Source organism: Terrapene carolina, unplaced genomic scaffold (assembly GCF_002925995.2).
Source record: "Terrapene carolina triunguis isolate 2854851 unplaced genomic scaffold, T_m_triunguis-2.0 Scaffold33723, whole genome shotgun sequence".
Lineage (NCBI taxonomy): Eukaryota > Metazoa > Chordata > Testudines > Emydidae > Terrapene > Terrapene triunguis.
In genome coordinates this window covers 2,561,503-2,578,089 of record NW_020698074.1, presented here as the reverse complement: position 1 = coordinate 2,578,089, position 16,587 = coordinate 2,561,503, and the positions used below count along the sequence as shown (strand labels likewise).

Genomic DNA, 16,587 nt, shown 5'->3' with positions numbered 1-16,587 from the left:
CCCTACATCTGAACCCTAAAGTTCAAAGTGGGGATCCAGCCTTGACAATTACCTTTTTATATGTTACAAAGATATATTTGAACTGCATGTTGCTGTGAATATAGTGATGTTGTTTGAAGTATTGATGTTTGCTACCATTTAGGCAAGTATAATAAACCATAAGAACTCAAATAATCATTTTCAGTGTCATTAAATTCACAGCTTTTGCTAAGTTTAAAAAATATTTTTATTTTTAAGCTTAATGACAATAAAATAAACATTAAATTTTTGGTTTTAAATCCATCTGGTTTTTAATTGACATCTTCTTTGGTTCTTTTAGATGTTCGGCTACGAAAACTGGCTGGGGAAAAGGAGGAATTATTGTCACAGGTAGAGATGTGTTTGTTTGTTTTTCATAAATATTCTGTAAAGGGATAGGTTAGGTTTAAAAAAGAGTGTCCCTGAAAAACATGTTAGTACATTAATAATAAATAAAAAGCTACTAAACCTGTATGTAAAACAAACTAAACCAAAATATTAGCTTTAATAAAACTTCCAACTTTGTTGATGGTCAGCCAAAAACTACTAAGCTCCTCCCATTGGTGCCCTGAACAGCATGAACTTGGTCTTATGCAATAGCTAGAGTGGTGGATTCTTCAAGCTGTCTCCCTTATGGTTGTTCTGAGTGATCCTAATTGGAAGTATATGTGGATCTTTGTGAAGGTGCTTCCTACCTCTCCTTTTTAATACTAACATTGTGCTGTATGATTGACTCATTTGCATCTTACCATTACAGATCATCATTGATCAGTGATGGTTATATGAAATGAAGTAGCTATTTATTCATTCTTTCTCTTATTTCTTTTTATAAAAGCAAGAAGAAGTTACTAAAATCTTACAAGGTTTGGGAGTCATTTTTGAACAGTACCAGTATGGCTGACTCGAGAGAAAGCAGAAGCCAGGGTCGTTATGTGCTCTGAGAGATCTGTCCAGGACAAGAGTACTCAAACTTTTCCATACTGTAGAGTCTCTCATAGATAATCTGTCCTCTCATGTTGTGATTCTTCCAATTTATCATCACAATATTCCTGTGATAACTACAGTTAGTTAAAAGGGAAAATATTATGAATATTAGCTTTTAATGCAGTTTAGCAACTAGAAAAGAGGAGGTAGTAGTTGGTGACTAGCAAGTGACCAGTGGACCACCAGCAGGTGTTCCTTAGACTACTAATCCACAGACCACAATTTGTGAACTTGTGGTCTAAGGGAAGGCACAGAGTATAGCTGCACAGGACACAGATCTAGCCATTCTTATCAGCCTTTGTTTTCATTGAGAGTGTACCAGATACCTTATTTTTAATATTCAAATGAATATCAAATAACGATGTTTTGGGCTCAAGCCAAAATAGAAGCCAAATACTGGCTAGACCATAAAAATACAATCACTTTTTAGAGCATGGTAGTTGTAAAAATCATTCTATTTTGAGGTGGCTTATGTAAACTCCTGTTTGTGAGATTCAAACTCCCTACACCATTCCACTCAGCTGTGGAGGAATTTTCCAATAGTGTAGGGCAAAGATAAGAGCTCCTACCTTCTTTACCAGCCCCCAACTATAGGGGTCATGGCTGGGCATTTCTTACATACTGATGAGCCCTGACTTCCGGAAATACCTGTAGGAAGTGCTGACATGTAATACAAAGTTAAGCTACTTTTGAGACTACTCTAACTCTGCACAGGTGACCAGTTTGGCAACCATCACTTCAGGGAATGAGGGATCTTGGGATCTGAGCCATAGTTTTTGTAGGTTTCAGAGTAGCAGCCGTGTTAGTCTGTATCCGCAAAAAGAACAGGAGTACTTGTGGCACCTTAGAGACTAACAAATTTATTAGAGCATAAGCTTTCATGGGCTACAACCCACTTCTTTTGTAAACTTTTAGAAATGTAAAATATACATGAAAAATTTCACAGACAGAGGTCAATTGGCACTTCATGCTGAGAATCATAATGAAGAGGAAAATGTTTAGTGGTCACAATATAACTTCTAGTAGATTACTCTTCATAATATGACATTTTAATTTCAGATTAGGAAACTGAAGCTGCAACTGGAGGAGGAACGACAGAAAAACTCTAAAAATGATGGCACAAATCCAGATATAACAGGATTAGAGAATGGTTCTGATTTGCAGTTAATTGAAATGCAGAGTAAGTATACACACACACATACAATTTTAGAATTATTTTTTGTTGGCAAACTTCCTCTCAGTGCATTCCTCAATATACAATAGTTAATAAAACATCTGTGTTTGCTTCTGGAGCTTAATAAAAGTTCTGGCAAGTTAATTTTTCTTAGTTGACAACTTTGCCTAACTTTGATATAAATATTTGCCAAATTTCATTATTAGATGATAGAATTTCACCTGAATTATTTTGCTAGTATTTTCCCCTGGTTTCTTATAGTGTTGAAGCTTGATCCACTAACTCAGTCTGAAAGACTCTGTCACTATCTGAGAGCAAACAAAACTTATTAAAATCCTGCCCAACGTTCAGTTTCACTTCATACAAACTGACCAGGCTAGCTTGAGTCTGAGCAAGCAAACTGTTTCTCCCTTGCTGTCAGCACCCATATAGAGCTGCTAGTCATTGACAGGACAGTCATTTGAGAGATGTGCCAAAGCTATCTTAAGCAGAGCTGTGATTGCGTCAATTGGCAATTTCTGAGCAGTACCACCAAAAATGATTTGCAAACCTGCAGGAAATTCATTCTTTTCTTTCTCTTCGTCTTGTCAAGCAAATTCAAGCTTTATTCTGCTTTTTGGTCAAATGCTTTTTCAGATCTCTGTGCTCAACCTCCAGAATTTATATTTACGTTGGGATTCTTGTCCTCAAACCAGTCTTAATATAGTGATTCTGCTTTTCAAGGAGATGATCTGTTGGTGGTGAGATGGTTTGTTGACGTTACCAATTATTTTGGTCTGTCTGAAGTGCACATTTTAAAGTATCTATATCTTGGGGTTATGGAAGTGATTAATGCAGGCTTGGTGTTTTCAGTCTCTTATAATGGGTCTGTTATGTTGTCATATGTAAAAGATAGGATCATTATTCTAGCTTCTTTAGTCTCCAAGAGAAGAGAATCTATAAAGAATATTTATACCACAAGAGAGTCCTGAATATAGTAGTGTTCTTTGAGCAGTGGTCCCTCTGTGTGTTTCACACCTGGGCTATGCATGTGCACCATGTGCCTAAGTCTGGAATTTTTTAGTAAGCAATGTCCATCCGTAGCATTTGTTCTGCTCTGAACCAAAAGTATAAGGAATGGTGCAGACACACCTCCCATTTCCTCTTGTTGCCTTGAAGTCTGAAGGAGTCTTCTGTCCTTTCAGCTCCTTCTGCTACTGTCATTTCTGTAAATATACTAAAATTAGTTTGTTTTTAGTATTCTTCTCCTTTTTAGACTCCAGTATAGTAGAGTTAGATAGTTGTTCCCCTTTTTTCCCCATTCTGCAGAATTTCCCCCTCTGCCCCGCCCAGGAAGGCTGAGATTGTCCCAAGTTCAAAACTTGTGTTTCCTGCCCTCGCTCTTTTTCTGTGAGCAATCAACATCAGTGCGCCTCTGGGCGAGTTTCATATCTCAGCCATGTACAGTATTTGCTGCTCCTTCCCCCCAGAACTCATGAGGGTCAGGAAAAGAAAAGGTGATGAGACCCCAATCAGATCCAGGCTGGGAAGATCCCCCTGTACAGCAGCCTCATCGGTCAGGAAGCATCCCTCTGAGCACACGCTTGGGAGTTGAAGCTAAGAATTCTAAGCCTGAAGAGAAGGCTTCCGATGAGAGTAAGATGCCTGGTCATAAGTATAGGGATAAACTGTCTTCATCCAAAATTGCTCTGAAGAGAGAGCATCACTCCCCAACCCCACCAAAGTTAGGCGAGCCTGCGCGACAGACACTAAAGACTTAGGCCTGAATAAATCTTCTTGGCAAGAGAAAGTGGCACATAAGGGTACAGATATGCCTGTTCTGGTACCGGTTCCGATGTCCAAAGCACAGGACAAACATTCTCCAGAGCTGATGCAGTGCCTATACCGAGACAGCCCCAGAAGGATCCGACTTCTACTGTGACCAGGGAAGCTCCCTATCCTCATATTCATTTGCTTGCTCTCTCACTCATACTCTCACACACACCCCATCTCTATTCAGAGATGTTACTTCAGAAGAGGAGGCTAGTCCTCCTCTCCCACCTGCAAGTCTCTGTACAAAATCATTGGTACTGTTATGTACTGCTGGTGATCTGGTGTTTTCTTACAATGAGTTGGAAGCTCCTCAGGAGACTCTGTGGTACCAAGCAAAGATGGCCCTGCACAGAAGCCCTAGAACATCAAGGTTATGTCTTCTGGCCAGGCATGATTTCCCAAGGGACAGGTGCTAGCCTATGCCATGGGTAGAGATACATAGGACAGCTACCTGGAGCTCCTTGCTCACCATCACAAGATGTTACACTTTGGTCCAGTCTTCTGTTACAGATACAGCTATGGGAACAGCAGTATTAGCTATCACATCTGCGTCCTTGCAACCACCTCTTGTTTGAACACTGCTTGTTAATCTCTCACCTGTGGAATATAGGTAGGGACCATCACTTGAAGAAGAAACGGAGGTTACTTACCTGTAACTGGAGATTCTTTGAGCTGTGTGGTCCCTATCTGTTTTCCATTATCTGCTCTCTGTCATGGATTATCTGGATTTGGAGCATGAGGAGAGCTACAGCACGTGTGGACCAGTGGGGCACTGCTTACTAAAAAAAATTCCAGACTCAAGTGCATGGTGCGCATATGTACCCACATGTAGAATATGGGACCACACATCTCAAAGAACCTCCAGTTACAGGTAAGTAACCTCTATTTCTCAATGGAGTCATATTTTAAATTCATTTGAATTAAAATAGGAATTGCTTATTAGTGACACTTTTAAGAAATCCATTAATGTCTGATTTTATTTAGGAGATGCCAACAGACAAATAAGTGAATACAAATTTAAGCTTTCAAAAGCTGAACAAGATATAACTACCATGGAACAAAACGTAAGTGTATCTGTCTTTAGATTTTTTTATATAGTAAATTTAAGTAAGTCACAGATTTTTATGCATAGTATACTCTAGTTATAAGATCATTTTTCTCAGATGTAGATTCCAAAATTGATTCTTCATATCTGTTCTGTGATTCACCATAATGGCTTTACCAGCTGCACTAAATTCATCCTTGTGTTACCATTTTCTTACAAATCAATACTACTTCATAACCTCACCACATTTTTTACTGTGTAAACTGGATTGCTTTCTTAAATTACTATCTGTGCAAAAGGTACCCTTGACTTAGGGAGATAAAGAAAATTAGATATTTTTATGTAGTAAACAAGGCAGTAATTTACTTGAGAAACTCTTCTGGGTTTCCATAGTTTATAAATAGCAAAATAATTGAATGCTCTGAGAGCGAATTAGTGTTTCAGTAAAAGGGGATTACTTCAGCACTTGGCAAATAATTGAGTTACACAGTGCAATTCTGTAAATGCTTTTTATCACTATGCTACATATTTGATTTCATTACTCTGTGAACTGTTGTAGAACATTAACAGGTCATAACTCTTGCATTCTAACTAGAGAGTGGTGAGTGAGCTTTAAAGCTAGGGTTCCTATTCATATTTTGTTTGGCGCTCCATCCCCCTTTGTTACAGAGCTGGGCTTGGACTCATGACCTCTCACATCATACCCTGACCCATTGCCATGTCTCACCTCTCTTGTTTCCACTGCCTCTGTTTCCCAGTTTACTTTCCCTTCCTTCTATCTTCCCCTCCCAGTTTTCCCACTCTCCCTGCTGCCAGTGCTCTTCCATTCTCCTCAATCCACTCCCTGCTGTCTCACCCTGAAGAGTGACAGACAGTGGGACCTTCTCTGGTGTTTCTACCCTCCATGAGTCTCCCTTCTTCCTGTTTCCCTGTTCTTTAAACCCTGATGTTTCCCTTTCTCTGCAATCTCAGCTGCTTCTGCACATTAACACTAACCACCTTCTCTCCTTCTGAGGGTGCCACAGATAATGCAGGGAACAGTGCTGTGGAGTGCCACATAGGAGAGAGGAGAAGGACAGACAGGTGGGTAGCCCATCCCATTATAAAGCAGTCAGCAGTCTTTTTTTTTTTTTTTTTTTTTTTGGTGGTTTACTTGGTTTGCAGATTGGAAGACTTGAAGGACAGGTGACAAGATATAAATCTGCAGCAGAGAATGCAGAAAAAGTGGAAGACGATCTCAAAGCAGAAAAGAGGAAACTTCAGCGAGAGGTAATCAACTCCATTTTCCTTTCAAAGTAAACATGATGGAGTTTTCATTAATAAAACCAAATGCCTATGAACATTTAATCTTTGTAGCTGTTATGGGAGTAATTCTGTGACCAGTCTGTTGGCTTTCAACAAGGGGATAAGAACTACAAATGATCATATATAGAGAACTTTTTCTTCAGTATGATGTCTCATTCACCTGAGGCTGGCCCAATGTATTTCACGATCATGTATTTTCTGAATGCAGCTGACAGAGGAGTTCTGCAGGATCTGGCAATTATCTTGGCTTACAGCAATGCTCTCCTGTTCTGCAGCAGCCTCTCCTCTGAACCCTATTCTCTAAATTCTTGGACATGCTCCTTATAATACTTTTTTTTTTTTTTTTAAATCATCCTCCTCATTGTGTTGGTTCCTTGAATGAGTTATATCCACTTCCATTGTTGCCACCTTTTTATCTTTGCTGTCAAATTGAAGCCAACCTGAGAGCACTGGTAAATGGTTTCTTATCCGTGCATTGACAGCCTGTTTTTTTATTGTTTTCCCCTGCAGTTGAAGCAACAAGATACTTGACCTCCTGAGCTTCTGAAGCCCTTGTCTTCATTGAGGCCTTGACTTACTCCACCTTTGTTTGCGCTTTGTTCCCAGTCTGGAGCATGTTACATTGTGAATATCATTGCGCTCTCTCTGACTCACTAAGTACTGTCTTCTTCCAGCTCCAGACCTTGACTCTTTGAGATACAATTCCAAACTGTATAATATTTTGTTATTTTGTTACTAATTTTAAGGTATGGTAGAAAGAAGGCCTCCTAATAACTTCAAAAAGCTTCTGGGCTGTAATTGAGCCCAGTTACTCAGCAGCAGGCTCTATTACTGCATTGTCTGGCAATGACCAGGGTGAGAGATGTCACCCTGGAATATTAGGTCTCGGAGTATGTCTGCACAGTACCTGGGAGCGTGGACCCAGCGAGTTGGGCAGGCTTGGACTTGGGTGGCTAGCCCAAGCTGCCACCCCTGCCACAGCCACACTACTATTTTTAGCACACTAGCTTGTGTGAAGTTAGCAAGAGTCTGTCTACCTGTGCTGGGAGTCTTGCTCCTAGCTACAGTGTAGACGCTTTTTGGGATCTAGTGATCAGAGGACTTTCAGGAAGTTTCTCTGGAACATCAGCCTGTTCCTGGGAGATCTGATTGAAGTGTTAAAGGCTTGATTTCAGAGCAAAGACCAGAGTGCGTCTCTAAGCTAAACTTCAACCTTTGCCTGAATGCTTCACGCCTTATATGTTCTGCCACAGTTCCTCCTCATGGGAGGCATTATGTCTGCCAAAGCACCCGGTAGAAATCAACCAGTTCAGTTTACCTCTCTGAGTTATCTGCGTGGGTAACTGAGCCAATGGATTCTAAGATGTAGCAGCAGGAGAGGAGGATACTCTTTAGTTTACTTTAAGGGTCTCCACTATTTCCAGCTCTGTCCCAAACTTCCTATGTAACTTGGAGAAAGTCATTTAAACACTCAGTGCATTTATTCCCTCTCTGTAATTGGAGATAATTGTGAGATTAAATCCATTAGTGTTTGTAAAGTGCTTAGATAGGAGAGAGTCCATCTATTTACCTCTTAACATGAAGATGTTCTTTGAGTAGATACAGACATGTATTCCACTCAGATGTATGTGTGCCCAGCGCACCAGCACCAGATAATTTTGCTTAATAGTACCCGTAGAGGGGTGACGGTGGTGGCTATTGCCCCTCCTTTGGCTATATGAGGTGGCACCACCCCAACCTCCCCCAGTTCCTTCTTAGCGCCTGTGGCTGGAGTCAGAGCTCTGTGTGGTTTTTATTTCAAATTCCTCTATTTAGTGACTCTGTTCTCTGATTGTATATAGTTAATTAGTACCTGTAGGTTAGTTAGTTAAGTTTTCCCTGGTGATGTCCTCACTAGTATCTAAACTTTGTCCATCATGTGTGGGGGCGATTCCCAGCAACGATCCCCACACACAGTGCTTGCTGTGTCTAGGCAAGGAGCAGTGTTCGCTTTGCAGATTACTCATGAAACGGACTCAAGTGGCAAGAGATCTTTATCTGAAGCAGCACCTGCTCGAACACACCAGGCAGCCTACTTTGGCACCAAGTCCTTCCTCGGATTGGAGATCGCCCTCAGGTGTGAGAAGTGCTGCTGCTTCACATCCTGAGCTGGTGCCTCTCCAAAGAGACAGAGAAGTCATTCCCTGTTGAGTGTGCTGAGGAAAAGGCCACTTGGAGCTGCAGGGGGCTGTGCCTGCGGACGGTCAATGTCAGCAAAATGTCACAATCGGATTACCCTGATGGGCCGCAGGTTGCCCACCACTAGTCTACACCACTCCAGGCACTGGAAGTGACAGACATATGCACTTTGCTGGAAGTACTGTTTTCACCATTGGCACTACCCCTCTTGTCATTCTGGGCTATGGACGAGTCAGTCCAGCTGCTTGCACCTTCAGGGATGGTCCCATAGCCATCCCCTGAAGCCCGGGATCCCTTGGTGTCCAAGTCGAGATCTTTCTCTTCCTGTTCCTTGGATGAGGGCCCTTCATGGAGCACTGTTGGTACCAGGACTGGTGTTCATCTCATGGTCAGGACGGAGGCCCCTGGCCTGGTGCCTACTGGCCACCAATGCCCTATCTATACCAGTGGCCTTCATGAGACTCTCCTCAGTCACGGAAGTCCTGCTCCTCAGCCTGCCTGAGGCTGAGATCACCAGCCAAGTCTGTGGTGGTGACCATCGATCTGCCACAGATCCAGGCACTGGTGAGGCTTTACCTCGGAGCCTCCCGAATTGTCTCGCCCAGGCCGGTCAGCCTTGGGATCAGGATCTGGCTCTGGCTCAGGCTCAGGCACACTTAACTGCCTTATCCTCATCCCCAGACAATTCTGTGGTGCCATGCTCTTCCTTCCCTTCGGTATTGGAGAATTTCAAGGCATATTGGGACCTGTTGTGGTGGCTGCCTCCCTGGGTATTCAAGCAGAGTTCCTGTAGGTGAACACCCACAAGTTAGTGGAAATCCTGCAGCTGTCTGCCCCTGGGAGAGTCATTCCCCCTGTTAACATTGTGCTCTATGAGCCTACTAAGGTCCTCTGGAGCACACTAGCTTTAGTACCACCTGCAGCTAAGCACATGGAAAAGAGCTGCTTTGTTCCTGTGCAGGGATTTGCAGGGTTTTTTTTTTATTTCCATCCAGCCCCAAGCTCCTTGGTGGTAACAGTTGTGAATGATAGAGCCCAACAGGGCAGGTTTAAGTCCACTCCCAAGGAGAAGGACTCTAAGAGCATGGACCTGATGGGAAGGAAGATTTACACCTCCTCTTTCTTGCAGATGCGAATTGCTAATCAGCAAGCATTGCTGTCTGAGTACAACTTTATCAACTGGACGGCTGTGTCCAAATTTGCAGGCCAGCTGACCAAAGCCTCGAGGGAGGAATTTTGGGCATTTGTCACCAAAGGCTGCTTGGTGGCTAAGATGGCTTTGCAGTCTGTGCTGGATATGACTAATTCTTCAGCCAGAGTGATGGTTTCTGCAGTGACCATGAAGAGGTCGTCTTGGCTGCAGAATTCTTGCATTACTCCCGATGTCTAGCAGGCCATTGAAGATTTACCCGTCAGTGGTCAGGAGCTATTCTCGGATAAAACCAACAAGATTCTGCACTCCTTTGAGGACTCCGGGGATACTCTTTGGTTCTTGGCGGTGTATACACTGGTGGTGGAGAGATTCCATCATAGCATTCAACAGCAACCGCGGTATCATCTGCAGTGCACATTTGGGCAGCCTTTCCCTCTCCCAAGACAGCGGGACTACCCCAGAAAGGGCATAGATCCCTCAGACGGAAGCAGTCCTGTTTGGGATTCAGACAGTCCACATGTTCTTCCCCAAAGCATCCATTTTGACTTCTTGGTCCAAGGCAATGTTCCAGTTGTCATTTTCTTCCCCTCCATTTGCTCGATCCCCACCAACGGCTGGGTCCTAAGCACCATCAGATTGGGCTATGCCATCCTGTTCTTTTCCATTGCGCCTCACTGTTCCTCTTCAAGGACCCCACTCATGAGATATTGCTCCTTGAGTAGGTTTGTGCTCTGCTGGCGATGGAGGAGGTTCCACAGGATCACTGAGGTCAGGGTTTCTATTCCCGGTACTTTCTGATGCCCAAATCCAAAGGAGGGGTAAAACCCATTCTCAACCTTATGGCCTCAACAAATATATCAGGTACATGAGATTCTGCATAGTCACTCTATTGACTACCCTCCCTGCATTGTCTCAGAAAGACTGGTTTGCTGCATGGGACCTTCAGGATGCCTACTTTCATGTAGCCATTTTGCAGAGCCACAGAAATTTCCTTTGATTCGTCGTTGCAGAGGGCCTTTTCCAGTATACGGTGCTTCCCTTCGGAATCTCTTCTGCCCCTTGGGTTTTTACCAAATATATGGCGATTGTCACAGGATCTCTCAGAAGGGGATCAACATCTACCCATATCTGGATGACTTGTTACTGAGAGGCAGATCCAGAGAAGGATCACTTTCTCACTTCAACAGTACACTGCATTTGCTCTCCATATGGGTCTAATCCTAAATACTGGGAAGTCAACTTGGGTTCCAACTCAAAAAATAGAATTCATTGGGGTCCTAATAGAGTCTGAGTTTGTGTGTTTCTGCTGACCGTTTTCAGGAGATTCACCAGCTCCGCCTGTCTCAGCCTTCCATGACAGTTCAGATGTGCCTGAAGCTCTTGTGTCACATGTCTGCTTGCATGCAGGTGGTCCAGTTTGCAAGGTTGCACCTTCGCCTCCTTCAAATATGATTCAGAACAGTTTACTGTCCGACTCTTTGCTCTTTGAACAGATTGGTCCATCTTCCTCCATTGGTCCTCGACTCCTTACAGTGGTGGATGCTCCTTGAGAGTATTTTTCAAGGCATTCCTTTCATCCAGCCCTTACGAACCAGGACTGTTGTCACCGATGCCTCCCTGATGGGCTGGGGAGCATATCTGCAGTCACTGAAAGTCAAAGGTCTGTGGTTGAAGCAGGAGTCCTCTCTGCATATCAACATGAGAGCACAAGCAATGTCAGTAGCATTCTTCAGTGACATTTCCATATTGGACTTTGCAGGGCTGCTACGTGCTCGTCCATATATACATTTATGAACCAATATGCCATTACTTCATCTTCTAAGGTGGATGCAACCTTCAGAAGGGCGGTCCTGCAATCCTTGTTTAGGTAGACTCTGAGCCCTACCTCCTGGAAGGGGTACTGCTTGTGAGTCATCTAAGTGAAATACATGACTGCATCTATTCAAAGAAGAAATGGTTACTTACTGTAACTGGTTCTTTGAGATATGATGGAGACGTGTATTCCACAAGCCACCCTCTGTCCCCTCTGCTTTGGAGTCTCATCTCATGGGTATTCAGCGTGAAGGAATTGAGGGGGTTGTGGCAGTGCCACCTCATAACTAGGGGAGGAGGGGCTGGGGTGTGAGCACTACCCCTGTAAGGGTCCTGCTGGCAAAATTCTCTGGCTCCGTCGTGGTATGCACACACACACCTAAGTGGAATACACATTTGTATCACATCTTGAAGAATTTGTTACAGTAAGTAACCATTTCATTTTCTTCAGGGGTGACACAAGCCTCTGCACTAACAAACACTTTTAAGATGCTGGAACAGGTCATAGTTTCAGATGGATAGTTGATGGGGCTCCAGCCTGTTACACTGCCTCCTGTGCAACTAGCACACTACTCACTTGGCACTATCTGCTGTGTTGGGCTTGGCATAGTCATTTATCATTTGTGTATTATAATAACATATAGGGGTCCTAGTAATGAACCAGGACCCTGTTGAGCTCGGTGCTGTAGAAACTCAGAACCAAAAGGCTGTCCCTACCTGGGGCTGGCTATGGCTCTCTCTTTCTGCACTAGAGGCTGGTATAGTCCAGACTAAAGCTGATTTAACTCACAGCATGACACCCCAGATTATGATTCAAGATGCTTGGCTCTCATATCCATATGAAAACCTCCAAGTTTTTTTACAAGCTCCTGAGCCTGTAGTCAGCCTGCCAATCTCATCCTTGAAGGATGTTCCAATGGGAGGAAGACTTAATTTTCTTTTTAATCTTAACACCACCTTGGGTTCCCTCAGACACGTGGTTCCTCAGCAGGACTGCAAAGTTACTGCTATAGGACTGCAACTCAGAATGCCCATGAATTTAATACCACCAGAAAGAAATGTTACAGGAAATCCAAACCCTCCTGGCTACAAAAGAAAAGTGATAGAAGAAAAGGACTGTATTCAGGTATTTCATTATGTTTAAAATGCATGGGTTTGAGTCCTCCTGTTAGATGTCAAATTTCTCAATGTGTGTTTTCTCAGAGTTAAGAATGTCGTCTCTGGGAATCATGCCTCTTTCAAAGTGTCTGGCTACATGCTCTGGACCTGACAGTTACCTACTGTCTACCTACAGGGAGACAGATAAAGCACAGGATAGTTCTCAGAGTTGTTAAGGAGGAGACGGCAAAGACAAATTTGGGGTATTGCTTTTATTCTGCTATCCGCACTGCATATATTCCAGAAATTTTTTAGAAGAAACCTCACCTTTATGCAAAGTGAAATGTGTTCCCTTAACCTGGACCAGTTGGGTGATCAAGAGCTATGCTGTGGCAGGAATCAAAGGATCTGTCTGTGCCATCATGGGAATGGTAGAACCTTTAGTGTTCACGATAAACTACTCAAAGTCCCATGTCCTCCCAGACAATTGTAGGCAGTGGGAGTCCTGCTAATTACAACTCAGTGCAAAGCTTTCTTTGTCAGGAGGGAGTACAGAGTTCTACCATACTGAGCTGATCGTTCTGTCAAAATTTTGGGGGAGCAAACTCTCCCTGTATAGCGTTCAAGTGTGTGGGGGCCCCTACATACCAGTACACAGTGTGGAGATGTACCACTATGCAAATCTCCAATGCCTACTGCATAGGGAGCTAACTAAGATTGCATTAAACTATGCTAGCCAATGGGCTGGAATGGGAGCTGCTGTACAAGGCATGAGGATTCCTACCCCTGCCATCTCAGACGTCTGCTCATCAGCTGGCTCAGTTTTTGAGGATGACACAGGACTTTGCCCCAAGGGAGTAGTTGTAATATGAAGCTTTGAGTGCCCAACAGCTCAGAAATGAATATACACCTTTATTTTTAAATTGTTTCTAGATTATGCTAATATCAGCAATTGAGTTCTGCTTCCTTTGGATACAATATAACAATTGCATGGTTAGCAGTGAGCCAGGTTCCATTTTTCTTGACCTAACTGACAGTCTTATAAAGAACATAATCAAGACTTTCAACAGAGAAAATTGGGTTGTGATCCTAAACACAAAGTTCATCTTAGAGTTTTAATTTGTGCTACTCACACCAGGACATTAAAACAATAGAAACCCAGCTGCAATTATTCTGAAATAGAATGTAACTTTTTTTTTTTTATTTTTAGTTAAGAACAGCATTGGACAAGATAGAAGAGATGGAGATGACCAATAGCCACTTGGTAAAAAGGCTGGAGAAGATGAAGGCAAACAGGACTGCTGCGCTTCTATCTCAACAGTAGAAGAAAGTTTTAGAAAATGGAAAAAATTGTGCACTGCTCCTTGAAATAACTAGCCCTTAGCTTGTTTTAATACAGACTTTCATTGGCACAAACTATTTGAACACTGGGCTGTTCAGTAATATTTTAGTTGCAGAATTAAATAGCATACCTTTTGTAACTTATGAGAGAATGAAAAATTTGAATTCCTATGTGAATGATGGTGATTTTTATTTAGCAGTTTAATTGTAGAGTCAGAGCTGGAGCACAATGCGGTATGATTGACTTATTACTAGAAAACATTTGTTTTCACAACTGTGGAATCAAGTTTACTTAAACTTTTTTTCAGCTGCTTTAATGATGCTTGGTGCTTGAAGACAACTGCATGAATTCAAGAGGACACTGTATTAGAAATTAACAAATGTACTTGCTCAAGACATCACACAGCACAAGTGCCTTCTATATGGTGCAATTTAGACTTCAAATATGTTAGATCTAACCTTTGGAAGCAGATAACATTTATTTTAAGATGCTTTTTTTTTTGGGGGGGGGGGGGTCTATGTTCATTAAAGTTTATAAATTTTGATGGAAAGGTGCATTTTTGTAATATTTAAATTTATATAAAAATAAAATAGGGACTATTCTAAAACTTGCTTTTTTGCATGGGTGATAGCACATCTGAGTTCTAGGTTATTTTGCCAAGGAAGTACTAGGTTGGCTACTCTTAATATAAAAATAGGGACTTTAACCAAGGAAGATGTTTTGTTTTACTTTGTAAAATTGTATAGCAACTGCTGCTTAAGTGTGGAATGAAACTTTAGGGTGGAAGGCGGGGTAAGGAAATGTCTGAGGAGTTCATTAAATGGACACTGTACTAGCCAAAAATGAGTGGCTTTTTTATATACAATCTTAAAGCTGTATCAGGAGCTATACTCTATATAGACATTTAAACCAACCTGATCACTTTGTTACCTGTGACATTCTGTAAGATGCTCCAGTAAACATTCCTGATCTTGGAGGGCATTAAATGTACTTACATTTGCTATTTCAAAACTTTAATTGAGTTATAAGTACAGATAAAAGGTGAGTTTAACTTTTAGAGCTGTAAGCTTAAGTGAATGTTTACTTTATCAAAATTGTTATTTTTTCTAAAGTCTCTAGCCTACAGATCTTCACAGCTGTCTATCAGGAAATCTGCTCCCTTTTGAGGCACCACAGCTGCATTCTGAGTGAGAGGGAAGCTTTCAACATGGCTGGAAAGTTTCACTATAGCAAAGTCTCTCATGTCACTTACAGTGAAATACTGCAGCAAAGAGCTACAGTAGTTGAATATAGACAGTTTTATTTCTGAAATACTCTTTGCTGAAAGGCAGTATGACAAACTCCTTTCTTCCATTACAGTCATCCAGCTTTATCCCCCTGGTATGTAACAATGGGATATACCAGTGAGTCCATCCAACTAAAATATTCAACACCTCTCAAAAACTTTATATAGGTCTGGCAGATTAGCAAGCTGCAAAATGTTGCCATCTTCTGTGAAGTGTTTAGGAGGCAAAAGGTGGGTCCTAAAAGCTTTGTAAATAACGTGTTCCACAGTCCATTTCCATGATGATGAACCAGATCCAAGCTCTTCAGTCTGAAAGAAAAGTTTGGTTTTAAAAAACCAGTACTCTTAAAACCAATTTTATGGAAATATAGATTTGATAAGTTTTTCAAAACCTTGACTTTTTCCTGCTAAAACAGCTGTAGCTGGGAGTGCTAAATCATTTACTTTAGTCTTTGCAAATTAGTTCACTATCTTGATTAAAAAAAATCCACTAGTCAGCTTTCACATAATCACAGCCCCTCACTACCATTAAGAGAACTGTACTAACTCTAAATTAAGCTATAGAAAAGGGTTGAGTCAAAATACCTTTCAAAAATTTCCAGTGCAGGGTTTGGGTGTAAAAATAAAACTAGTCTATCACACTTTATACGAAGTGCTCACCTTGAAAGGCTCCTGCTGTAACAGATCAGCTTAGGCTAGTGCTAGAAGAAATTAACTTTGCATAGCTAACACTGGGGCGGGGGGGGAAGGAGAAAGTGTGAACTGGACTATGTTTTCTGGTACAAACAATGGTTTATGAAAGTCCAGTCATCTACTCCCATCCAACTCACTTGCAAAGGACTGGGTTGACAAATGTCAGCATAATTTGGGCTGTGGACTGTTCATGAGACATGCCTCTTCAGCTCAAGCTGAGTTTGCAAGAGGTTGTAGGTAGAAAATATTTTCCCCCTACAATCAGGGCAACTGCCACCATTGAGTCATCTGCTGCCATTTTAATCACTTAAAGGATCTAATTTTTGTAGAGATTTTACTGAAATAATCTTAGAAATGTAGAGCTCGAAGGGACCTCAAGAGGTCATCTACTCCACCCCCTTTGAGACAGGATTGAGTAGAAGTAGAGAGGTGTTCGCCTACCCTCTTCTTAAAAACCTCCAATAAGGGGATTCCACAGCCACCTCAGGTAACCTCTTTCACTGCTTAACCTTTCCTTAGAATGTTTTTCCTAATATCAAACCAAGCCCATTACTACTTGTCCTACCCTCCCTCCCTGCACATGGAGAACTCATTACCATCCTTATAACCAGGGCTTTGGAGTGCAGAGCAGCTCTGGAGTAGTGGAGCTGCAGCGGAGCCGGAGCACAGCTCCAAAGCCCTGCTTATA

At 42.1% G+C, this 16,587-nt stretch overlaps 2 protein-coding genes across 6 annotated transcripts in view; one reads left to right on the top strand and one right to left on the bottom strand.

Annotated features, from left to right (window-relative positions):
* Positions 1 to 14,577, top strand: part of LOC112119315 (leucine-rich repeat flightless-interacting protein 2) — a 120,379-nt gene extending 105,802 nt beyond the window's left edge. For all 5 annotated transcript variants that reach the window (XM_026663521.1, XM_029914225.1, XM_029914223.1 and 2 more), the window contains 5 exons: positions 320 to 369; positions 2,062 to 2,182; positions 4,973 to 5,052; positions 6,198 to 6,302; positions 13,790 to 14,577. In XM_026663521.1, the coding sequence (XP_026519306.1) occupies positions 320 to 369; positions 2,062 to 2,182; positions 4,973 to 5,052; positions 6,198 to 6,302; positions 13,790 to 13,903 (470 nt within the window). In that variant the 3' untranslated portion in view covers positions 13,904 to 14,577. The remainder of the gene's footprint in view (positions 1 to 319; positions 370 to 2,061; positions 2,183 to 4,972; positions 5,053 to 6,197; positions 6,303 to 13,789) is intronic.
* A 198-nt stretch (positions 14,578 to 14,775) lies between these two features.
* The window catches only part of LOC113409529 (DNA mismatch repair protein Mlh1-like), a 39,401-nt gene continuing 37,589 nt past the window's right edge, over positions 14,776 to 16,587 (bottom strand). Inside the window, exon 19 of the mRNA XM_026663552.1 lies at positions 14,776 to 15,515. Coding sequence (XP_026519337.1) covers positions 15,348 to 15,515 — 168 coding nt within the window. The 3' untranslated portion in view covers positions 14,776 to 15,347. The remainder of the gene's footprint in view (positions 15,516 to 16,587) is intronic.